The 22,342-nt window shown below is 44.6% G+C and overlaps 2 protein-coding genes and 1 long non-coding RNA gene across 5 annotated transcripts in view; 1 reads left to right on the top strand and 2 right to left on the bottom strand.

Annotated features, from left to right (window-relative positions):
- cd99l2 (CD99 molecule-like 2) overlaps window positions 1-8,602 on the bottom strand; it is a 16,284-nt gene extending 7,682 nt beyond the window's left edge. For 2 of the 3 annotated variants that reach the window (XR_009666857.1, XM_061032110.1), the window contains exons 1-9: window positions 8,300-8,599; window positions 5,947-6,003; window positions 5,525-5,581; window positions 4,652-4,765; window positions 4,205-4,285; window positions 1,624-1,689; window positions 1,455-1,508; window positions 1,215-1,334; window positions 176-241 (exon numbers count right to left, since the gene is read on the bottom strand). Coding sequence is in view for 2 of the 3 variants with exons in the window: in XM_061032110.1 (XP_060888093.1) it covers window positions 176-241; window positions 1,215-1,334; window positions 1,455-1,508; window positions 1,624-1,689; window positions 4,205-4,285; window positions 4,652-4,765; window positions 5,525-5,581; window positions 5,947-6,003; window positions 8,300-8,375 (691 nt within the window). In the remaining variant the exon portion in view is untranslated. Of the gene's footprint in view, window positions 1-175; window positions 242-1,214; window positions 1,335-1,454; window positions 1,509-1,623; window positions 1,690-4,204; window positions 4,286-4,651; window positions 4,766-5,524; window positions 5,582-5,946; window positions 6,004-8,299 lie in introns of all 3 variants that reach the window. The other variant, XM_061032111.1, reaches the window with a different exon arrangement.
- Window positions 1-14,915, bottom strand: part of LOC132959009 (uncharacterized) — a 22,597-nt gene extending 7,682 nt beyond the window's left edge. Inside the window, exon 1 of the long non-coding RNA XR_009666858.1 lies at window positions 14,737-14,915. This is a non-coding gene — a long non-coding RNA (uncharacterized LOC132959009). The remainder of the gene's footprint in view (window positions 1-14,736) is intronic.
- On the top strand, window positions 10,419-22,342 carry LOC132959006 (arrestin red cell-like). The gene is made up of 14 exons (XM_061032109.1): window positions 10,419-10,577; window positions 13,973-14,003; window positions 14,179-14,239; window positions 15,503-15,547; window positions 15,626-15,822; window positions 16,004-16,131; window positions 16,360-16,495; window positions 16,590-16,674; window positions 16,779-16,851; window positions 17,327-17,464; window positions 17,593-17,676; window positions 20,485-20,561; window positions 20,750-20,804; window positions 21,951-22,342. Exons 1-14 carry the CDS (start codon window positions 10,555-10,557, stop codon window positions 22,039-22,041), a joined length of 1,224 nt encoding a protein of 407 aa, XP_060888092.1. The 5' UTR covers window positions 10,419-10,554; the 3' UTR covers window positions 22,042-22,342.

Here is a 22,342-nt window from a genome sequence, read left to right as displayed (position 1 = left end):
TTTACAGTGCGATGATTCTGAATCTCTGATCCTCAAACTTTTCCTTAAAGGATCTTTTCTGACTCTAAGCACTAATCGGCCTGCAGGTTACAGCCCCAATGAAATCATGACGCAGTATCAGAGTGGACAGCAGAGGGCAGTACAGGTGTGATAGTAGACGTTAAGGTGTGTTCACCTTGTGGTTCTGTAGCGACCACAGCCTCGGGGTTCTCGGCCTTCACCATGTCGGTGTTCAGACTCTCTGAAAAACAAAAACACTTGTTAGCTTCATGCTTGAACAACGATGCAGTAACGAGTCCTAAAACCCGGAATGGATTAGCATTTTAGCATTTTAGCTCTTCCTGTTCCATCGTCTCAAAGTCTATGGGATTCCTGAACGAGGTTTTGGTTTGATGGTTTGGTCTGGCAGTCAGACTACAGACTGAAGTATGTGTAAATAGTGTTTAGAGATTATTTCCCATCATGCAACTGTTGAAATTTACAAGTACAACTTTTGATAAGAAAAACAAAAAGCAGAAAATTGTAGTTTGTGGTGTGTAGTTTGTTGTGTGTAGTTAGTCGTGTGTAGTTAGTCGTGTGTAGTTTGTTGTGTGTAGTTAGTCGTGTGTAGTTTGTTGTGTGTAGTTTGTCGTGTGTAGTTTGTCGTGTGTAGTTGGTCGTGTGTAGTTGGTCGTGTGTAGTTTGTCGTGTGTAGTTTGTCGTGTGTAGTTAGTCGTGTGTAGTTTGTCGTGTGTAGTTGGTCGTGTGTAGTTTGTCGTGTGTAGTTGGTCGTGTGTAGTTGGTCGTGTGTAGTTTGTCGTGTGTAGTTGGTCGTGTGTAGTTGGTCGTGTGTAGTTTGTCGTGTGTAGTTGGTCGTGTGTAGTTGGTCGTGTGTAGTTTGTCGTGTGTAGTTGGTCGTGTGTAGTTTGTCGTGTGTAGTTGGTCGTGTGTAGTTGGTCGTGTGTAGTTGGTCGTGTGTAGTTTGTCGTGTGTAGTTGGTCGTGTGTAGTTGGTTGTGTGTAGTTTGTTGTGTGTAGTTGGTTGTGTGTAGTTTGTTGTGTGTAGTTGGTTGTGTGTAGTTTGTCGTGTGTAGTTTGTCGTGTGTAGTTTGTTGTGTGTAGTTGGTTGTGTGTAGTTTGTTGTGTGTAGTTAGTCGTGTGTAGTTAGTCGTGTGTAGTTTGTCGTGTGTAGTTAGTTGTGTGTAGTTTGTTGCGTGACTTTGTGTTCTCACTCACGTTGGATACCGAAGCACAGTTTCTTCTTCTGGTACGAGATGTAGCTGCTCACTGCTCCCACCAATGCCATGACAACCGCACTCGCAATACCTGCGATGGTGCCCACCTCAGCTGTGGTCTCTACTCACACACACACACACACACACACACACACACACCTGTCTGAGATCACTGTATGTGTGTGTGTGTGTGTGTGTGTGTGTGTGTGTGTGTGTGTGTGTGTGTGTGACAGAATCTCACCACTGTTGTCGTCGTACTGATTAATCTGATCTCTGTCTCCACCTGGACGTCCACCTGAAACATACACACATTAACACAGCTGTTTCTGCCCTCTGTCTCTCTCTCCCCCCCTTGCTTTCTCTCTCTCATTATAAAACATGGATGCAATAAAAGAAGGTTGGGCGCTGACCTTTTCCTTTGTCTGGTTGGTAGCCTCTGTCATTGCCGACATCGGCCAGGTCGCCGTCATTGAGTCCTGCAGACGATTAAAATCATCCATCAGGACCACGTGGAGGAAAAGGTCAGACATAAACAGTCGAGTTTTATTTCTCTTATAAAGACCTCTTTATCCAAACGTTAGAATTCCTAATTAACACTTAAAACTGTGACAAGCCTGTCTTTCTGCACTGCACACACAGCTGTCTGAGTCTCCATTAAACACTGAGGACGAGAACACACTGCACACACAGCTGTCTGAGTCTCCTTTAAACAGAGGACGAGAACACACTGCACACACAGCTGTCTGAGTCTCCATTAAGCACTGAGGACGAGAACACACTGCACACACAGCTGTCTGAGTCTCCATTAAACACTGAACACGAGAACACACTGCACACACAGCTGTCTGAGTCTCCATTAAACAGAGGACGAGAACACACTGCACACACAGCTGTCTGAGTCTCCATTAAGCACTGAGGACGAGAACACACTGCACACACAGCTGTCTGAGTCTCCATTAAGCACTGAGGACGAGAACACACTGCACACACAGCTGTCTGAGTCTCCATTAAGCACTGAACACGAGAACACACTGCACACACAGCTGTCTGAGTCTCCTTTAAACACTGAACACGAGAACACACTGCACACACAGCTGTCTGAGTCTCCTTTAAACACTGAACATGAGAACACACTGCACACACAGCTGTCTGAGTCTCCATTAAACACTGAACACGAGAACACACTGCACACACAGCTGTCTGAGTCTCCTTTAAGCACTGAACACGAGAACACACTGCACACACAGCTGTCTGAGTCTCCATTAAGCACTGAACACGAGAACACACTGCACACACAGCTGTCTGAGTCTCCTTTAAACACTGAACACGAGAACACACTGCACACACAGCTGTCTGAGTCTCCATTAAACACTGAACACGAGAACACACTGCACACACAGCTGTCTGAGTCTCCATTAAGCACTGAACACGAGAACACACTGCACACACAGCTGTCTGAGTCTCCATTAAGCACTGAGGACGAGAACACACTGCACACACAGCTGTCTGAGTCTCCATTAAGCACTGAGGACGAGAACACACTGCACACACAGCTGTCTGAGTCTCCATTAAGCACTGAACACGAGAACACACTGCACACACAGCTGTCTGAGTCTCCATTAAGCACTGAACACGAGAACACACTGCACACACAGCTGTCTGAGTCTCCATTAAGCACTGAGGACGAGAACACACTGCACACACAGCTGTCTGAGTCTCCATTAAGCACTGAACACGAGAACACACTGCACACACAGCTGTCTGAGTCTCCATTAAGCACTGAACACGAGAACACACTGCACACACAGCTGTCTGAGTCTCCTTTAAACTATCTATTAAAACTAACTATTGTTACATCTATGGTGTTATGGGTCAAAATCGACCCATAACACCATAGATATAACAATAGTTTATTAAATTTAAATAAATAAAAATTAATTATTCAAGAGATGTGTTCTAATACCCCTCACTAATAGTCAGGTAATATAACAACCTTTTATTTATTTATATAATTCTCTTGAGGTTTATTTTACCAGGGTGCTATTTATTAAATATTAAAACAAATCTTTTCATGGATAGGGGAGCCTAACAAGGTAACCAAGAGGTAAGACACACATTTGATGTAAAATAATTGTTTTGAGGGTATTTTATGGCTGATTCAAGACACAGGTCAAAACCAAGCCGTTAACATAAGAGCTGGTAACAGAAAGCTAACACAAGAGGAAGGTTAAACACTGAACACGAGAACACACCGCACACACAGCTGTCTGAGCGATGTTCAAATAATGGATCTATACAGTAAATTGAATGTCATATCTTAAAGGTCCAGTCAGTAAGATGTTTATGTCCTCCTTCTAAGTTAAAATGGGTACTGCAGTCCAAATTCTAAACATCATAGAGAGCTGTCTCCCCCCGCCCCCTCCTCTCTAGAGTCCATGCTCACACAGGTCACCATGTGGTGAACACTGAAGCTTCAGTGTTTATCCAGCTCTGTATCGGTCTGTAAACCTTTCTGTGTTCTAACCTCTCTCCATTTTTCAAAAGCATCTCCAATATTGATTCTAGTTTGAGCACGTTTCTGCTCGTGGAGCTTATTAGAAACATGCAGAGGCTTTTTAGGTCGGGTACAATCACTTCTATCTGAACCACTTCTCTTGCCCGCTTCCATCGCTGCAACACCTGTTGACCTGATAACTGCTCTCATATCTGGAAAACTGAGGGGCGTCCAAAATGGCCGTGTGGGGGTGACTTAAAACCGCCTACCTTCTCTGGTCCAAACAAATCCAGAGCATTCAGGACCAGAATCTAAAGTTAGAAGGAGGACATACTGGCTGCTGCATTGTTGTCAGAGAAGACAGCACTTCAACATGTTTCCTTAATGTCTGATCATATAGTAAGATCACTTTATCATTTCACTCACTACACATCTCACTGATTGGACCTTTAATGAATAATGATGTTTCATTAACAGACTCTCATCCATTCACCCACCTCCCTGCCCCTTGTTCTTATCCTTTCCACCAATGTCATTGTTGGGGTCCAACGCATCAGCCAGGTCAAATTCATCAGCAGCTGAGAGTCAGACACCACAGCAAGGGGGCGAAGTAAATCAAATCAGAAAAACAGGCAAACACAGCAGGTTAAAGTGAGGAGAAAAACTCAAACACAAAGAAAACTGGAATCATTGTCTGTTAAATCTTAAACAAAGGTAATAAAAGCCGCTGTGTTAGTTAGTGATGTCAGCGGCGTGAACATTATTCATTAAAGTAACAGGTAAACATCGAGGGAGAGGTACTGTACATCACACGTACATTTCAACCGAAAAGGATCAGAAGATGCAGGGTAACTTAGAAGTAAAGGCATGCTTGCAGTATGAGCCCGTTTACATTAAAGTGCTCTGTTGCCGAGCAACCGTCCTCAGGTGAGGGTGTGACTCACCTGGTTTGGGTTTGGGCTTGGCGGGGGCTTTGGTGGCGGCGGGGACATTCGGGACGACTTTAGGAGGAGCTTTAGTGGTGGGGGCGTCTTTAAATAAATCCTCCAGATCGAAGTCTGCAGAACATTTAAACAGCTGTCTTTATATAAACGTCTAAAACCTGTATTCTCTCTCATGACCAGCAGGGGACCACTCCGCTGCTTACCCATTCAGTAATCATTTTCCTAACGAGTCTGTGGTCTCAATCTCTTCAAGTCTTCATCAACACAGCATGGAGTTCATTTATTACATTTGGGGTCAAAGAGACCAGAAAGAGGGGGAGGAGTTAGAGCGGGGCTACCTGTGATTGACAGGTCACTTCCATGACAACCTAAGAAATGTTCCGTTTAATCTTTAGCTGTTCTGAGAGATAATCTGAGGAGTCAAATGCTCAGTTTTCTCAGTAAATACATCCCAATTTATATCATAAAAGAACAGCAGGAAATGACCATATCTGGACAAGAGGGTGGACCCTCGCTCCTCTCCAGCTCCACCCTCTTGTCCAAATATGGTAATTTCCCCTCCAAAAAGGGATTCCACAACCAGTTGGTGTCATCACTTTGGCCACGCCCACTTCTCATATACGGTCTATGAGATTCAAACAGATGATGACCGTGTTAACCACCAGAGGTACATTTATTTTATTAAGTAGATTATTGTTTGAAGCGTTTTATTAGTATCACAGATGCAGGTTGCTAATGAAGGTAGCATTAGCATTAGATGTTAACTTAGAGTTGGCCAAACCTCGCCCCTCTCAAGCTCCACCCACCATAGCAAACTCACAGCTGTTGGGATGTCCTTGATTATAAAATAATTATTTAATGAGTGGTTCTTACCTCCTCCTGCTCCCCCTGCTGGAGCTGCTGGTACTGCAGGCTTTGGTGGTGGAGTTACTATGACAACAGATAAAATAATGAATGATCAGATTCATTGAATTGAATCATATTAATGTATACAGGGTGATGTTGTAACGTGACTTATCATGATGTACCGTGTGATGTCGTGTCGTATTTTTTGGTGTCGTGTCATGTTGTATCACATGGTGTTGTAATGTGACTTATCGTTTTTGTCGCGTCACATTGTGAACGCTTCTCTGTTCGCCTGGTGGCAGCTGTGATTGGTGCGATTGCCGTCCAATAAATCTGACTTTACCAACGAGGTTTCATCAATGACTCTCAGTAAAAAATGTAAGGGGTGAAACAAGGTTTCAGTGAAGACAGGTGCAGCACACCTGGAGAGGTGTGTCATTAATACTCACCGGGTTTACTGTCATCATCACCAAGAGCGTCAGCGAGGTCAAACCCCTGAGAGAGGACTGCAGAGACACAGAGAGAGAGAGATGTTATACATTATTGTGAAGGATCAGATGATGATATTTTATGTCGAAGGGCTCGGATGATGATGTTTTATTTTGAAGGGCTCGGATGATGACGTTTTATTTTGAAGGGCTCAGGTGATTGTTGTGCTGAGAGTTCGAGGCCATGCTGGAGTTTCTGTGTCAAACAAACAAACAAAAGGTCGACTCTTTGTGCTCTAATCCGGTGAACACAACGTTCACGGAGAGAGAGGGGGAGAGAGGGGGAGAGAGAGAGAGAGAGTGAAAGAGAGGGGGAGAGATAGAGGGGGGAGAGAGAGAGAAATAGAGACAGAGAAGGAGAGAGAAGGGGGAGAGAGGGGGATAGAAAGAGAGAGGGGGAGAGAGGGGCAGAGAGGGGGGATAGAAAGAGAGAGGGGGAGAGAGGAGAGAGAGAGCGGGGGAGGCAGAGAGGGGGGATAGAAAGAGAGAGGGGGAGAGAGGAGAGAGAGAGCGGGGAGACAGAGTAAGAGAGGGGGGATAGAGGGGAGGGAGGGGAGAGAGAGAGCGAGAAATAGAGAGAGAGAAGGAGAGAGAGAGGGGGAGAGAGGGGCAAAGAGGGGGGATAGAGGGGAGGGGAGAGAGAGAGCGAGGGAGAGAGAGAGAGAGGGGGAGAGAGGAGAGCTCTGTGTGAATTGCTAAACAGCATTGGCCACGCTTCAGTTCTGGAAAACGTCGCACAGTGTTTTTGTGGATCCAGACAGTTTCTGGAGTTTCCATGTTTTTAGAAATGTTTGGCGTGCAGCTCGTTCCTGTTTCATACTTCAGATCATTAACACGTTGTACCGTCGCTTAAAAACACGTGATTCTGAAAAGTATGGACGATTAGAGGACAGCTCCACTCCTCCATGATCCTGTAATGTTTGTTTTATGCATGTGAGGTCATGGCAGTGTTCTGTTCGGTCCATGAGGGGGCGCTCTTGGTTCATGGTTGGAATATGTGTCTGAAAAACGAGAACGGAATAACAAGGTTATGAGAGCCGATAGAGCACTGTGTTATGTTGACAGATAAAGAACCTTCAAACCGTTCTCTGCTGTGGTGAACATTATTCAAACACCTAACGGGTTAGAGCGCCGATAGCCGAGCGGTTATGTCGGAGCCCCCATGTACAGAGGCTGTAGTCCTCACACTAGCGGCTGTGGGTTAGAATCCCACCTCGGCCCTTTGTTGAATGTGACCCCACCCCACCCCCCCTCTCTCTCATCCCCACTTCCTGTCTCTCTTCAGCTGCCAACTCCAATAAAGGGAAACAGCCTGAAACAAAACTGTGTGTGTGTGTGTGTGTGTGTGTACATGTGTGTGTGTGTGTGTGTGTGTGTGTGTGTACATGTGTGTGTGTGTGTGTGTGTGTGTTTAATTGTGTAACTGAACATATTAAAACATGTTGACCCTGTTAGATCATATTAATATTAAAGGTTCATTTCAATAAGTTATCATTATATAATTAGAATAATGATAAGAATGATTGAAACTTGAGATCATTATCAGAGTTTAAATCAGATGTAACCTTTGTGCCTGGCTCCGCCTCCGTGTCTGTCCAACCTTCATTTATTCAACACATCGGAATAAATCTGCATAATCTGCATCACTGATTTACATCTCATTAGCATATTCTGTCTCACGATTAATAGTTGAAGCTGCACAGTCAGACTGTGCTTTAAATACATAAAGACATAAATAAAGGTCATTAATGAACTCATAATCATAATGAAATCAATCTGTTGATGATAGGACTGAGGACCGTGTGCAAACAGCTGATGTCACACACTCAGCTCAGCAGTGATAAACTCAGAGATGACAACATAATAACATCATTCACTTTTCATCTTAATCGTCAGACGGTGAGTGACATCATCCACAGGCCTCACGTACAGGGCAAAGCTGCAGACAGACAGGTCAGGTGGAGGGTGGTGCCTCTGATTTATAATCTTTAATATTTGATCAAATAAAAGATTTTAAAGCAGCTGCAGCTTCTGTAAGCTCCTCTTTATGATCATGTCATGACCATATTGATTTTAAAACAGCTGCTTCACATCTGTAAAATCTGTGGAAACTGTTGGAAACCGAAAGTGAAGCTTTAAAATCAAATCTACATCATCACTTTTAAATATGATTATTGTTATAAATGCATCAATGTGTAATAACGGTTTGTCTGCACCGGGGCTGCAGGCCGGGGCACCGTTACCTCCCGGCCAGACTGTCGGTGCGGCACAAAGGCGGAACATGTGGAGGGAGGTGAGCGGGACAAAGACTCACCGAGCGGCGGCAGCAGGAGGCCCAGCAGCACCGGGAGGAGCAGCGGGCACAGGGAGCCCCGGGAGGAGTGAGCCATGATCGGTCTGCACACGCACGAAAAGCCGGTACACGGGGATTAAAGAGTCGGTAGATAACGGGCCTGTCGTCGGTCAGATCAGCGCTGAGTCTCCGCAGAGCCGCAGTCTAAAGGCGTTCACTATGACACACAGAGACACGCCCACTCGGGGTTCACTCTGAGCCGCTTCCTGCCACCCCTTTCAAAATAAAACACTGAGAGGAAACAGAAGCATTGAATAAGTAAGATGTTTCAAGCAATGGGAAGGAAAGTCAATATAAACATTATGTTTTCTAATCAATAAAATGATAATAAATGTAATTAGATTTCCAAAAGCTGCAGTTCCTCCAGTGTCCACTAGAGTCTGTCTCCTGCAGTGAGTCAGTCCCCATAGAGCCCCATGTTAAAATAAGCATGTTTACAGCCTGGTACTAAAACAGTTTGGGTCTCTAGAGCTCATTTCCCTCTTCAACTGTACAGGCTGAATGTTTAAGGCTTAAAGCAATGTAGAATAAGGGGCGTGGCCTCTTTGAGTAACAGGTGGGAGCTGTTAATAAGTGTTAATCTGTTGAAGCATCTGTGTTGCGTCTACAGTTTTTGAGTCTTTTGGAGCCATAGTTGTTATGAGTTATTATTCAACCTAAATTTTGATGATGTTTGAGTTCTGGTGTTGGTCTGTAAACCCTTGATTTTTAAAGTATTATACAAACGTTAAAGTTAATATTTTTATTACAGGGCTAAATCACATCATGACTCATTGAGTTACTTTCAGAGGATTTACTTGATTTCTGCTACATTTAAGTGTGAAAATCACATATTCTTCCTTTAAGGAAACATGTTATGTTGAAGTGCTGTCTTCTCTGACAACAATGCAGCAGCCAGTATGTCCTCCTTCTAACTTTAGATTCTGGTCCTGAATGCTCTGGATTTGTTTGGACCAGAGAAGGTAGGCGCTTTTAAGGCACCCCCATACGGTCATTTTGGATGCCCCTCGGTTTGCCAGATATGAGAGCAGTTATCAGGTCAACAGGTGTTGCAGCGATGGAAGCGGGCAAGAGAAGTGGTTCAGATAGAAGTGATTGTACCCGACCTAAAAAGCCTCTGCATGTTTCTAATAAGCTCCACGAGCAGAAACGTGCTCAAACTAGGATCAATATTGGAGATGCTTTTGAAAAATGGAGAGAGGTTAGAACACAGAAAGGTTTACAGACCGATGCAGAGCTGGATAAACACTGAAGCTTCAGTGTCCACCACATGGTGACCTGTGTGAGCATGGACTCTAGAGAGGAGGGGGCGGGGGGAGACAGCTCTCTATGATGTTGATGAATTTGGACTGCAGTACCCATTTTAACTTAGAAGGAGGACATAAACATCTTACTGACTGGACCTTTAAGATATGACATTCAATTTACTGTATAGATCCATTATTTGAACATCGCTCAGACAGCTGTGTGTGCAGTGTGTTCTCGTGTTCAGTGTTTAACCTTCCTCTTGTGTTAGCTTTCTGTTACCAGCTCTTATGTTAACGGCTTGGTTTTGACCTGTGTCTTGAATCAGCCATAAAATACCCTCAAAACTATTATTTTACATCAAATGTGTGTCTTACCTCTTGGTTACCTTGTTAGGCTTCCCTAGTAGAGCTGGCTAAACACTGAAGCTTCGGTGTCCACCACATGGCAACCTGTGTGAGCATGGACTCTAGAGAGGAGGGGGGTGGGGGGAGACAGCTCTCTATGATGTTTAGAATTTAAACTGCAGTACCCATTTCAAACACTAGGTGTCAGAGTTACAGATTGCTCCTTTAAGTATATTTGAAGTTAAGAGAAAAAAAATAATACTTAAAGGTATTTCACATAATGTCGACTTAACGTTATTTATCATCACCAATTCTTTTTGTCCTGCAGGTGATGGACTTCTACAGCTTCTGATCCTCTGGACAGGAAACATCCTGACTGTTTATTTAAAGTTGTATTTATGTATTCATCATAAAAACTTAATGAGGATTGTTTGTTTGAGTGTCTTTAATCATCCTGAGGACTGAGTGTGTCTGACAGGAGGAGTTCTAGCCTCAAACAGGAAACAGGCTGATGATCCTAAAAAGCTCCAAACAGCAGCAGCAGGAGGAGGAGGAGACCCGGACCAGCACGGACTCAAGACCTCCAGCTAACATTAAAGATCCAGTCAAAGCCGGACTACAGAGATGGGGGACAGAACCGGGACCAGGTGAGACTCACTCGGTTTGTTCAGGTGTTCTGTCAGATATTAAAGTAAAGATGATCCGCGTACGGATCCTGTCGATCTCCTCTGAGGGTCACAACTGGATTTAAACCCTGAGCCTATCAGTTGATCGAAACGTCGACTATAAACGACTGTTTTTCTAAAAGTAAGAGTCCTGTCTTTGTGCATGTCGGCTGAGTTTAATGAGAAAAGTCAAATCTGCGGAAAATGACGAGTTTACATCAGGGTGTCGTAACTTCCTTCCGACGAGCTACCAAACCGTTTGATTTCCTCAAATATGATCGATTCATTCTTAACTCAGTGATGATTCAGAGTCACAGATCTGAGCAGCAACCTCAGCTGTCTCACATCCCCGGGTTTAAACTCATGAACGATCATTCTGCGTCCTACAGAAACTAAAACATCCTTAAAAACAAGAGTTCATTCGTCCGTTTTACGGGGTGCATTTGAACGCAACATCCCCTTTTTTTCTGTATTGCAACAGCAAGATTCAGAGCAAAAGTGAACTTCCTGATGTTTCAGTGTCCTCTTTAGTACCACTAAGAGTTGCTACACTGAAATATGTGAATTAAAGTTGATTTAATGAAGATGATGCAGATGTGTATAATCCTGTATAATCCTGCAGTTCCTCGAGTGTCCACTAGAGGCTGGCTGCAGAAGCACAGGAAGTCACATACACACCCATTCTAAAAAGTCTGTTTTTACAGCAGAGATTAACATGTTTACAGTCTGGTTCAAAAAACAAATAGGTCTGATTAGCTCATGTCTTGTTCAGCACACACTGTACGGGGGGTGAATGTTTTGATGACTCATCAGTTTTGATTTGATGAAGGATAAGAGTTATTCACAATAAGGCGTGTAGCTGACCTGATTGACAGGTGGGCGCGGTGTAACAGTTTGTCAGGAGGTTTAAAACCCGCCTCAGCTCCAGCTCTCAGCCTGTCGTTAGGTTGACTGAAAGTTAGGATGAGACAGCATTTCCAGCATGGAGACCGCCATCGATGGGACTCCAGCACCCCCTGCAGGAACAGACGGGTGACGACATTCAAACATTAATATTTACAGTCTGTGGTCGTTTCTCAGTTTCAGTCTCTAAACAAAAGGGAGACGTCCATAAACACAGAGCAGGATGTTTTTTTAAAACTTCTTTTTAAATCAGACAAATCTTATTGTTTGTTTTTAACCTCTTGAACTTTGGTCTCTTTGACACGGAGTCCTCTCTGACTCATTCTAAGGTTCAACGCCAAATTTAAAAACATGGAAATTACCTGTAAACGTACTTACAGTCACTTTACTGAATCCTACCTGAAGGGGTCTTATTACGAGGAGGGAGCTCTATGGAGGCCAAAAAGTGCAAACATGCTTCAAACCATCAGAACCGGCTGAGAGCATCAGACCCGTGTTGGGTTAACAAATCAAACGTCCTGCAAATACATACGTACATGCAAAGTTCAAATCAGACTAACCCAGAAAATAAGTGCTAAAGAAAAACGCTGCAAATCACAATATCAAGAGGAAGCAGTCCGGGCCTGCAGGGGGCGCTCAATGAAACACTTATACCATTCAATGAGAGAGACGTCGGGTCTACAGAGGATTCTTTGTTCCAGTGACGCAAAAAACGTAATTTTGTGTCACTGGAAGCTCCTTTTCAGACGTAGAAATACAAAGATTTCCCATCTCAGGGGAAAATGAGGGCGGGATGCACGACCATTCAAAAATACTACCAGGTTTCTAATGATACAAAGCTTAATGCAAATGCAAATTACTCTTTCAATACTAATCTGCGGCCCGTTGCCTAGCAACCTCCACAGCTCCACCAGAACTGGCTAACTTAAAGTTTGGAGCCTCCTTCTGTTTTTATAACATTCATAACTAATGGACAGATTAGAAACCAATGATCACATTTAATGTGTTCCACTCGGCCACTTTGAACCGGCATGCAAAGAACTACGGGAGATGTGAAGCTATGAAGGATGAATCTGAAGGATCCTCCGTCGGCCGGAGAAAGACAGACATTATTTGTCAGCTTTTGAGGGAGTGTCCGGAACAGGACAGCCTTCGACACGGCGCTCTGTCCGTCTTGGAATGTGTCCCTCTCAGACTAAATGAAGATGGAGGTCAGCGTCTCTGTTGGCGTCACTGTGAACTAAAACATGAATTTAGAACGTGAGCAGACTCACACAGCCTAAAGGTTGAGAAATGATTTCTGATCCACAGAACACTCTGGAGCTCAGTTAGCCGTTCAGTTAGCCGTGCAGCTAACGGTCAGTTAGCCGTTCAGTTAGCCGTGCAGCTAATGGTCAAGTGTTGCAAAGATTATTTGTTTTTGTTTTTTTGTACTTCCTGCACGTTTGCTAGCTTCAGTGTTTTGCCGCCCTGTTGTTCTGTCTGCAGCTCGTTTTAGTCGTTGCTCTTTGATGTTTGCTCGGGTTTTTAAATCCGCAGCTCGTTTTCTTGGTTTGGATTGATGCACTGTGTTTGCACTTTAAGGCGACCATAGGTTTCTTTCCAGCACTCTCTTAACATGACCTTAACTGCTTATCAACAGTTAGACAGAAAATAAAGATCTGAAAACATTTGTATTGATTCAGAGAGATGAAACGTCTGCGGTTAATAAAACACAATCCCCTCCTTCTTCAGGGTTTAGACTGTGCTGACTGTGGACACTTTCTCTATTTTCAGGCGGGTTTCTGCTCTGCGTGCTGACTCAGCAGCTCCTCTCTCTGCTGACTGCATGTTTATTATCCTTACTTGAGTTCTTCCCATTGGCATGAAGGGTTAACAGGAAGCAGAGGACATGTCTGTAGATACTCAGGATGTGTGTTGTTTTTTTATCTCCTGTGAGAGTCAACGTTTGCACATTCCTGCACAGACGGAAGCTAATGAGCCTAAACTCTGCAGCACCTCTGTGCATCAACATGGACGCTGAGGCCCTGTGCTTGTTTACATGGACTGTGCAGGCGGGGTGATTAATGAACGCACTCTGTCACAGACTAATTCCTGGTATGGTCATCACAGACACAGTGGTCTCATTTCCTGGAATCCTCTTCTTCCTCTTCTTCTACTTCCTGTTTGGATCCTGCAGAGCTGGGTCCGGTCTCATTTTAGACCTGGTCGTGAGCAGTGCTGTCCCCTCGTTGTTGCATTAAAGGGACAGTAATGAATAAAGATCATAGTTCAGTGTGTGACTGAACTAACAGAAAACAAACTTTCATTTACTGGATTTTCATTTCAGCACGACTAATATCATGAACGTGAACCTCGTGTAACATTTACAAATCACACGTTACTCATGTTAGGGTCAGAGGTCAGAGTTCACCTTTAAAGGGTTAGTCTGAGAAATCAGAGCAACTCAAACCTCTCTCTCTCTCTTTCTACAGAGTCTTTAAGAAGTCCAGCCCAAACTCTAAGGTAGGACATGTAACTGTGTATGTGTGTGTGCATGTGTGTGTGTGTGTGCATGTGCAAGTGTGTGTTTGTGCATGTGTGTGTGTGTGTGTTTGTGCATGTGTGTGTGTGTGTGTGTGTGTGTTGATGGTTGATCTTGACTTCCTCCATATTGTTTTCTGCATGTCGCTGTCCTCAGCTCACAGTTTATCTGGGGAAGAGAGACTTTGTGGATCACTTAGACCATGTGGATCCAGTAGGTGAGTCTGAACACACACACACACACACACACACACACACACACACACACACACACACACACACACACACACACACACACACACACACACACACACACACACACACACACACACACACACACACACACATTCACACACAAGATCTGCATTAAAAAAAAACAAATATGGAGGCTGAAGGTGTGACCTCCTTGAGGAACATCCAGTTACTGTGCATGAATCAAATCCTGACACCTGCAGAGTCCTCATAGACCGTCAGACGGTGCATTCAGGATCCTGTTTTCATTTCAAAAATCTGAACTGTACATCCTCACATGGGAACGCTCTCGTACTAGGACGTTTTAACGAATATAAGTTTATATTAAAAGCAGAGTTACATCTCACTTTAATTTACTGGTGAGCAATGCATTATGGGATATGTTGTTCTGAAAAGTGTGCACCAGTTAAGTAAAGATGGCAGCTTTTCATGTCAGCCTGTATTCAAACAGACCCCTTGGGACCTTTAAAGGTCCCATATTCTGCTTTTTCTGGTTTTATATGCTCTTTAGTGTGTTTTCCAAGTGTCCTGTGCATGTTTAGGCACATCTATGTGCAAAAATTCAAAGTCCGTGGAAACGCAGCTTCTCCTACGTCCTCCTGTTAGCTGTAGCATTAGCCGCATGTAACGCTCGGTTCTAGCCCCCCTCGATAAAAATTTGTCAGTCCGACGTCATTGTCAGTGTGAGGTCACTGATCTAAGCCCATTGGCTCGTTGTGGCAAGCCCAGCAGCTCATGTTGCACGCCCGTTAACTTCTGTACCACGATATGCCGTAGCCTGCGGTAGCACAGTAGTGCTAAGGTGCTAATGTTTATGCTCCCCTCGGAGCCAGTGGCTGCATTCACAATATGGTAAAAGGGGCGTGACATTTCCGAGAACCGTGCTGAGCAACTGACCAATTACGGCAGAGCCGACAGGCCGACCAATCAGATCAGACTTGGCACACGTGGGGACTCTGAACGTGGGCACTTCAGAGCCTTAGAGAGAGAGTCAGAAGCGAGCCGGTGCATGGAGCGGCAGTTCATGAAAACAGACACTTTTTTATAACTTTAGCTATTGTGAACATACTTTAGTAGGTACATAGATTAAATATATGAACCCCAAAAAGGGCATAATATGGGCTCTTTAAGATCAGTGTTTTCAAGATGGCCGCCTGTCACTCGGCCTCAGTGACTTATAAACTCTGCTCAGAGACTCAGAATCTTTCCTGAATGTGTGTGTTGTTTAGACGGAGTGGTGCTCGTTGATCCGGAGTACCTGAAAGACAGAAAAGGTAAAAACACTCAGAGATTAACACAACCACACCGACTTAAAGTCTGCATTATTAACCCCCGCGTCCCTCCATCCTCAGTGTTGGTGACTCTGACGTGTGTGTTTCGTTACGGTCGGGAGGACCTGGACGTGCTGGGGCTGTCGTTCAGGAAGGATCTGTTCGTCCGCACGCTGCAGGTTTTCCCCCCTCTCAAGGAGAACCAGAAAAGTGTGAGCCGTCTGCAGGAGAGGCTGCTGAAGAAGCTGGGAGAGCACGCACACGCTTTCTGCTTCAACGTAAGACACACAGAAAACAAGCACAGCTGCACGACCCTGACCTCCGCCTCACGCCAACACGCCGACAGGCAGCCGATGGTCACACAGAACAAAACCAGCTAGCTGCACGTTTTCTAAATCGTATCAAAGTATCAAAGTCTTGACTCCAGGTATCTTGACAAGTCCATGCTCCATTCATCAGGTCCCTCAGAATCTGCCATGCTCAGTGACCCTGCAGCCAGGACCAGAGGATTCTGGGAAAGCGTGTGGCGTGGACTACGAGCTGAGAGCGTTCTGTGGCAAAACTGCAGAGGAGAAGATCCACCAAAGGTCTGACGACTTCACACACCTGAGACGAGAATTACACCTCATCTCCGACCAAATAATCACACACCTGAGACCTTCTGTGTGTTTTCACCTGACGTTCAGGTGTTCATGCTCACCTGTGTGTGTCACCGTGCTGTGTGTGTGTGTGTGTGTGTGTGTGTGTGTGTGTGTGCGTGTGTGTGTGTGTCTGTGTGTGTGTGTGTGTGTGTGTGTGTGTGTGTGTGTGTGTAGGAACTCAGTCCACCTGGTGATCAGGAAGGTCCAGTTCGCTCCGGAGACACCGGGTCCTCAGCCGATGGTGGAGACGAGCCGCAGCTTCCTGATGTCGGACAGATCTCTACACCTGGAGGCCTCTCTGGATAAAGAGGTAACACACACACACACACACACACACACACTGTAAAACACACTCTTTACTGTTCTGTTAGATGACAGCTGAGTGTGTGTGTGTGTGTGTGCAGCTGTATTATCACGGAGAGCCGATCAGCGTGAACGTGCAGGTGACCAACAGCTCGTCCAAGACGGTGAAGAGGGTGAAGATCTCAGGTGATACAGCAGCTGATCATTAACCTATTATTCAATCTCTCATCTATCATCAAAGTACTGACACTACACCTGTGTGTGTGTTCGTGTGTGTCTGTGTGTGTCAGTGCGTCAGTTTGCAGATATCTGTCTGTTCTCGACGGCTCAGTATAAATGTGCGGTGGCTCAGGTTGAAGCAGAGTGAGTATCAAAACATTACACTTTGTTTCTCTGAAGGTGTGTGTGTTCATTATGAGGATGATGATGTGTGTGTAGAGGGGGGAGGGGCCTCTCCAGCTCCTCCCTCTTGTCCATATATGGTCACATCAGCTGGATGGTAGAAAGAATGCAGCTTTGAGGCGTCACTAACTTCTTATAGAGGGTCGATGGTTTAAACCCGGTTTAAAGAACTCCGTCTGATTGAATCCGTTTCTAAGGAGATATTATCTTTACATCTATGTGAATCTTTTATTAAGGTTATATCAGCACTTCAGTCACTTCTATCAATCTGTTCAACCTACAAACATTTCAAACATCACGTACTGCCCCTCAGCAGCAGCTTTCACACCTCACATGTTTTATAAGAAGGGACCCTCGTGTTCACAGTCATGCAAACAGTGAGTATGTAGCGACTGAAATAACTGATCGCTCATTCTCCCCCCCCCCCCCCCCCCAGAAACCAGGTGTGTCCCAGCTCCACCTCCTGTCAGGTGTACACTCTGACCCCGAGTCTGGGCACCAACAGGGAGAAGAGAGGCCTCGCTTTGGACGGAAAGTTAAAGCACGAAGACACCAACCTGGCCTCCAGCACCATGTACACACACACACACACTCACACACACACACACACTCACACACACACCCACACACACACACACACACCATATCTCTACCTGTGAGTCAGTGTTTCTGTCTTACCTGTGTCCTGTGTTTGTGCTGCAGAGTCAAAGAAGGAGCCAACAAAGAGGCGATGGGCATCCTGGTGTCTTACAGAGTCAAAGTCAAACTGGTGGTGTCTCTGGGAGGGTAGGTTCACAAACTGCAGCTTTTCCTCAACATGAACAGTAGTCTAACAACTGTGAGTGCTGTCTGGTGGGGCCACCTTTGGGAGGTTTCCTACTGTCATTGCAAACTTTGCTCATTTTGAGCCACTAATGTGGTTTAAAGATTTTAAGCTCTCGTGGGCCCCTTCTAGTCTGGGTCCCCATGCAGTTCCCTACCTGCCCTGCCTGTTGACAAGTTGTGCCTCTGTGTCGGGCAATGGAAACATCAACTCTCACATAGAGGAAGATATCTCTGTTCTTGTTAAATGTCCTCTTAATTTGAAATAAAACAAAGTTTAGTAAAGGGCAAAAAGTGTTAAGTAAAAACTCTTTATGTAACAATTAGTGTTTGACATGCAACCTGTTTCAGTAAACTGAGCATAAAATACAAACAGCATTTCATGTTAAAATGTCCAACTTTGCAGCTGCAGTTCCTCCAGTGTCCACTAGAGTCTGTCTCCTGCAGTGAGTCAGTCCCCATAGAGCCCCATGTTAAAATAAACATGTTTACAGCCTGGTACCAAAACAGTTTGGGTCTCTAGAGCTCATTGCCCTCTTGCATTTGAATGTTTATACAACTTGCCTTGTTCTGGCAGGCCGTCAACCAACGATCTTGAGGAGCTCAAGAGCTCCCAGGAAAGTAGGTGGTTAGTGACTGAGATTTACAGATAGATACAGGCAGTAATATGATGTACTGTATATGCACAGAGAGAGAGAGAGAGAGGGAGAGAGAGGAGCTCAAGGTGCCAGTTCCCCCGGTAGTCTAAGCCTATAGCAGCATAACTAAGAGCGGGTCTACACCAGCACCAGCCCTAACTATAAGATTTATCAAAAAGGAAAGTTTTAAGTCTATTCTTAAAAATACAGACTGTGTCTGCCTCCCGGACCACGGCAAGAAGACGATTCCAGAGGAGAGGAGCCCGATAACTGAAGGTCTTACCTCCCATAGTACACTTAGAGACTGTAGGTACCACTAGCAGGCCTGCATTCTGGGACCATAATGTTCTCGAGGGACAGTACGGCACTAGTAGCTCCTTAAGATAAGATGGTGCCTGGCCATTTAGAGCTTTGTAAGTGAGAAGAAGGATCTTGAATTCTATTCTAGACTGTATAGGGAGCCAGTGCAGAGAAGCCAACACAGGAGTAATGTGGTCCCTTTTCCTAGTTCTAGTCAGTACACGAACTGCAGCGTTCTGGACTAGTTGAAGAGTCTTTAGAGACTTACCAGAGAACCCTGACAAAAGAGAATTACAATAATCCAATCTGGAGGTAACGAATACATGAACTAGTTTTTCTGCATCACTTTGCGACAGGATATTCCTGATCTTGGATATATTACGAAGGTGAAAATAGGCTGTTCTTGAAATTTGCCTGATGTGAGAGCTAAAGGACATATCTTGATCAAATATAACTCCTAGATTCCTAACAGTGGTGCTAGATGCCAGGCTGATGTCATTAAGGACAGTCAAATCACTAGAAAAAGTCTCTGAGGTTTTTAGGGCCTAGCACAATAACTTCAGTCTTGTCTGAGTTAAGTAGCAAAACATTTCTGGTCATCCAGGTCCTAACGTCCTTAAGGCACGTTTCTAGCTTACATAACTGACTGGTGCCATCGGGCTTCATTGATACATAAAGCTGAGTATCATCTGCATGACAATGAAACTGTATGGAGTGTTTCCTCATAATATTTCCCAGAGGAAGCATATATAATGTAAAGAGAATTGGTCCAAGCACTGAACCTTGTGGCACTCCATGGCAAACTTTGGTGTGCATAGAGGACTTATCATTAACATGTACAAACTGAGACCGGTCTGATAAGTAGGATTCAAACCAACTTAAAGCAGTCCCTGTAATTCCAAGTAAATGTTCTAGTCTGTGTAATAGGATCTGATGGTCAATGGTGTCAAAAGCAGCACTAAGATCTAACAAGACAAGCACAGAGAGAAGTCCCCTGTCTGAAGCTAGAAGTAGATCGTTTGTAACTTTAACTAGTGCAGTCTCAGTGCTATGGTGGACTCTAAATCCTGACTGAAACTCCTCAAATAAACTGTTGTCATGGAGAAAGTCACACAGCTGATTAGCTACCACCTTCTCCAGGATCTTCGAGAAAAAAGGAAGGTTGGATATAGGCCTATAGTTAGCCAGAGTTCCTGAGTCCAGAGTAGGTTTTTTGAGTAGAGGTTTGATTACCGCTAATTTAAATGACTGTGGTACATAGCCTGCCAGTAAAGACATATTGATCATATCTAATATAGAGTTGCTAACTAAGGGAAAGACTTCCTTAAACAGCTTGGTTGGGATTGGGTCTAAAAGACAGGTTGACGGTTTTGACTTCATATATTTTCTATGACTATCCTGCCAGAATAAATGAGATTCTACCGTTTTGGTCGAGCGCCATATTCTTTCAAAATTTTGCGACAATTGTTTTAGTGTACGGGTTTCTGAGTTGAAGGGAAGTAGAATTAGGGGGCGTGGCCTCTTTGAGTGACAGGTGGGAGCTGCTAGCTGGTATCCGCCTTCTTGTCCAAATGTGGTTACTTACTTCTGGCTACAGAAAAACCCCCAAACTTCAGGTTTCATAACGTCAGTGCATTAACCAATCTGAGACATCAAGGTGGTACATCACACCAGTCTAACTGTTTTTAACCTGCTGCATGTCATCAGATCATTTGAACGCTTTATCTTGTTCTATGAATAAAGTTACCGTACCTTTAGATTAAAGCAACAAGGGTTGGAAGTGTGTGGTTTTGTTCAGAGTGTGTATCCTGTGCGTGTGTTTCTGTGTGTGTAGCGATGTCTCAGTGGAGCTCCCGTTTGTCCTGATGCATCCTAAACCAGCAGACCAGCCCCGCTCACAACCACAGCCAGGTAACACACACACACACACACACACACACGCACGCATGCACACACACACACACACGCACACATACATACACACATGCATACACGCACACATGCACATGACAAACACACACACAAACATGTGTGTGATTAGGATTAGTGTTTGATTTAATTCCTTTAATGGTTGACTCTCTCTCTCTTCTGGTCTCTAGTCGCTCCTGAAGCTGCGGCTCGAGTGGACATGAACCTCATCGAGTTTGATGTGAAGTGAGTGTGTGTTTGTGAAGATAAGTAAGATCTGTATTAACCCTCCGTGTGCCGTGTGGTGTAAAGGAGGTCTGGATTAGTCTGAAGTCCAGTTTGGTCTCCTGCAGTCACATGTGGCTGTAAATGGAGCAGGTGAAGCTGTTCTTATATCCTAGGTAACACATGTTCACATGAGAGTGGACAACGTTTAGAATCATGGCTTCAGTTGAGTGAGGGAGGTCAATCCTGTTAACACGTGTTCATCAACGTAATGACTCTGTGATCCTGCAATCTAGATTAGAGCGTACAGAGGAGCGCAAGGTAATGTGCAGTCAGGGTGTGACATTCATCAACGCTCACTCAGCCGACGCTTTCAGCCGACGTTCATCAGAGAGTCGGAGCAACACTATCGGATCCAGCTTTTATTCTGCTGAGGGGGAAATAAATCACAGAATCTCAACCTTACACCTGTTCACCTGTTCACCTGACAGGAAGCAGGAAGGTCCTTCAGATGATCAAAACTGAGATTCTCCTTCATACAGAGTGATTTTAAACATCAGTGTTTCTGGTTTTAATGACCGACAGTATTAACTATACTACTAGTATTTCAAAAGGTTAGCTAAAGAGAGAGGCGCAGGGGTCTGCTCACAGGTCGACAAATACTGACGTGTCTCTCGTCCTTGTGGCGCCTCAGAAAGATGCTTCAGCGCGCTACGGGACAAGGACCCAAGTGTGAGTGCGCCCAAAAACAGTTTTCAGTTTGTCTGCAATTTTTGGGAATTCAAACAGAACTTACCCAATCTTGCGAGTCTGGGACCCCTGTTTTTCTTGTCATGGTAACAAACATCCTTTGAATCAAATCGAAGTTTAAAAGCGTGGTACCGTGACGACCCTTGGGAGGGGCGAGCACAAAGACTACAAAAATATTTTGTAGACATAATCTTCACTTCAGTTTGTTTGTAAATCTGTAGGCATGAAGAGAGTTTGATGATGTTTAAGTAAAGAAGATTATCATCTGCATAGAGACGCACACTGACTGGATGCAATAGAAAAGGTTCTGATCGATGTGGTCGACCTTTTCTTAAAGAAAGACTCTGAATGAGCTCGGAGCATCTTTCCTGCCCCCTTTGATCCCAAAGTTTGAACATGTTTATTTCCTGTCTTTAGGACCTCCCCTCAGGTGGAAGACTTTGTGTTTGAAGACTTTGCTCGCCTGAGGTTAACGGGGACGAAGGATGAAGATGGACCCTTCTGTTAGCTCCTCCTCCAGCGTCTGAGAGGAGGCTTACACTCAACCTCAAAACCAAAGACGAAGAAGAGCGACAGCCTCCTGACCTCCAGGGGGTTAAAGTCTAGTATTGAGTCCAGGTCAGCAAATAATCAGCAGTTATATGTGCTGCTTCAAACAGAGGATGAAATATATTTTTATATCTACAACAGGTTGTTGTCTTCAGGTATCACCAACAGAGGAACCTCTGGCTGTAGCTGCCTCTTTCACATCTGTATGATATATGAAATGAAGATGTAACGATGCCTCAATATACGATTACAAAGAGAAA

The sequence above is a fragment of the Labrus mixtus genome, chromosome 23 (assembly GCF_963584025.1).
Source record: "Labrus mixtus chromosome 23, fLabMix1.1, whole genome shotgun sequence".
Lineage (NCBI taxonomy): Eukaryota > Metazoa > Chordata > Actinopteri > Labriformes > Labridae > Labrus > Labrus mixtus.
The sequence above is the reverse complement of the archived record's forward strand: the minus strand, read 5'-3'. Positions and strand labels throughout refer to the sequence as shown.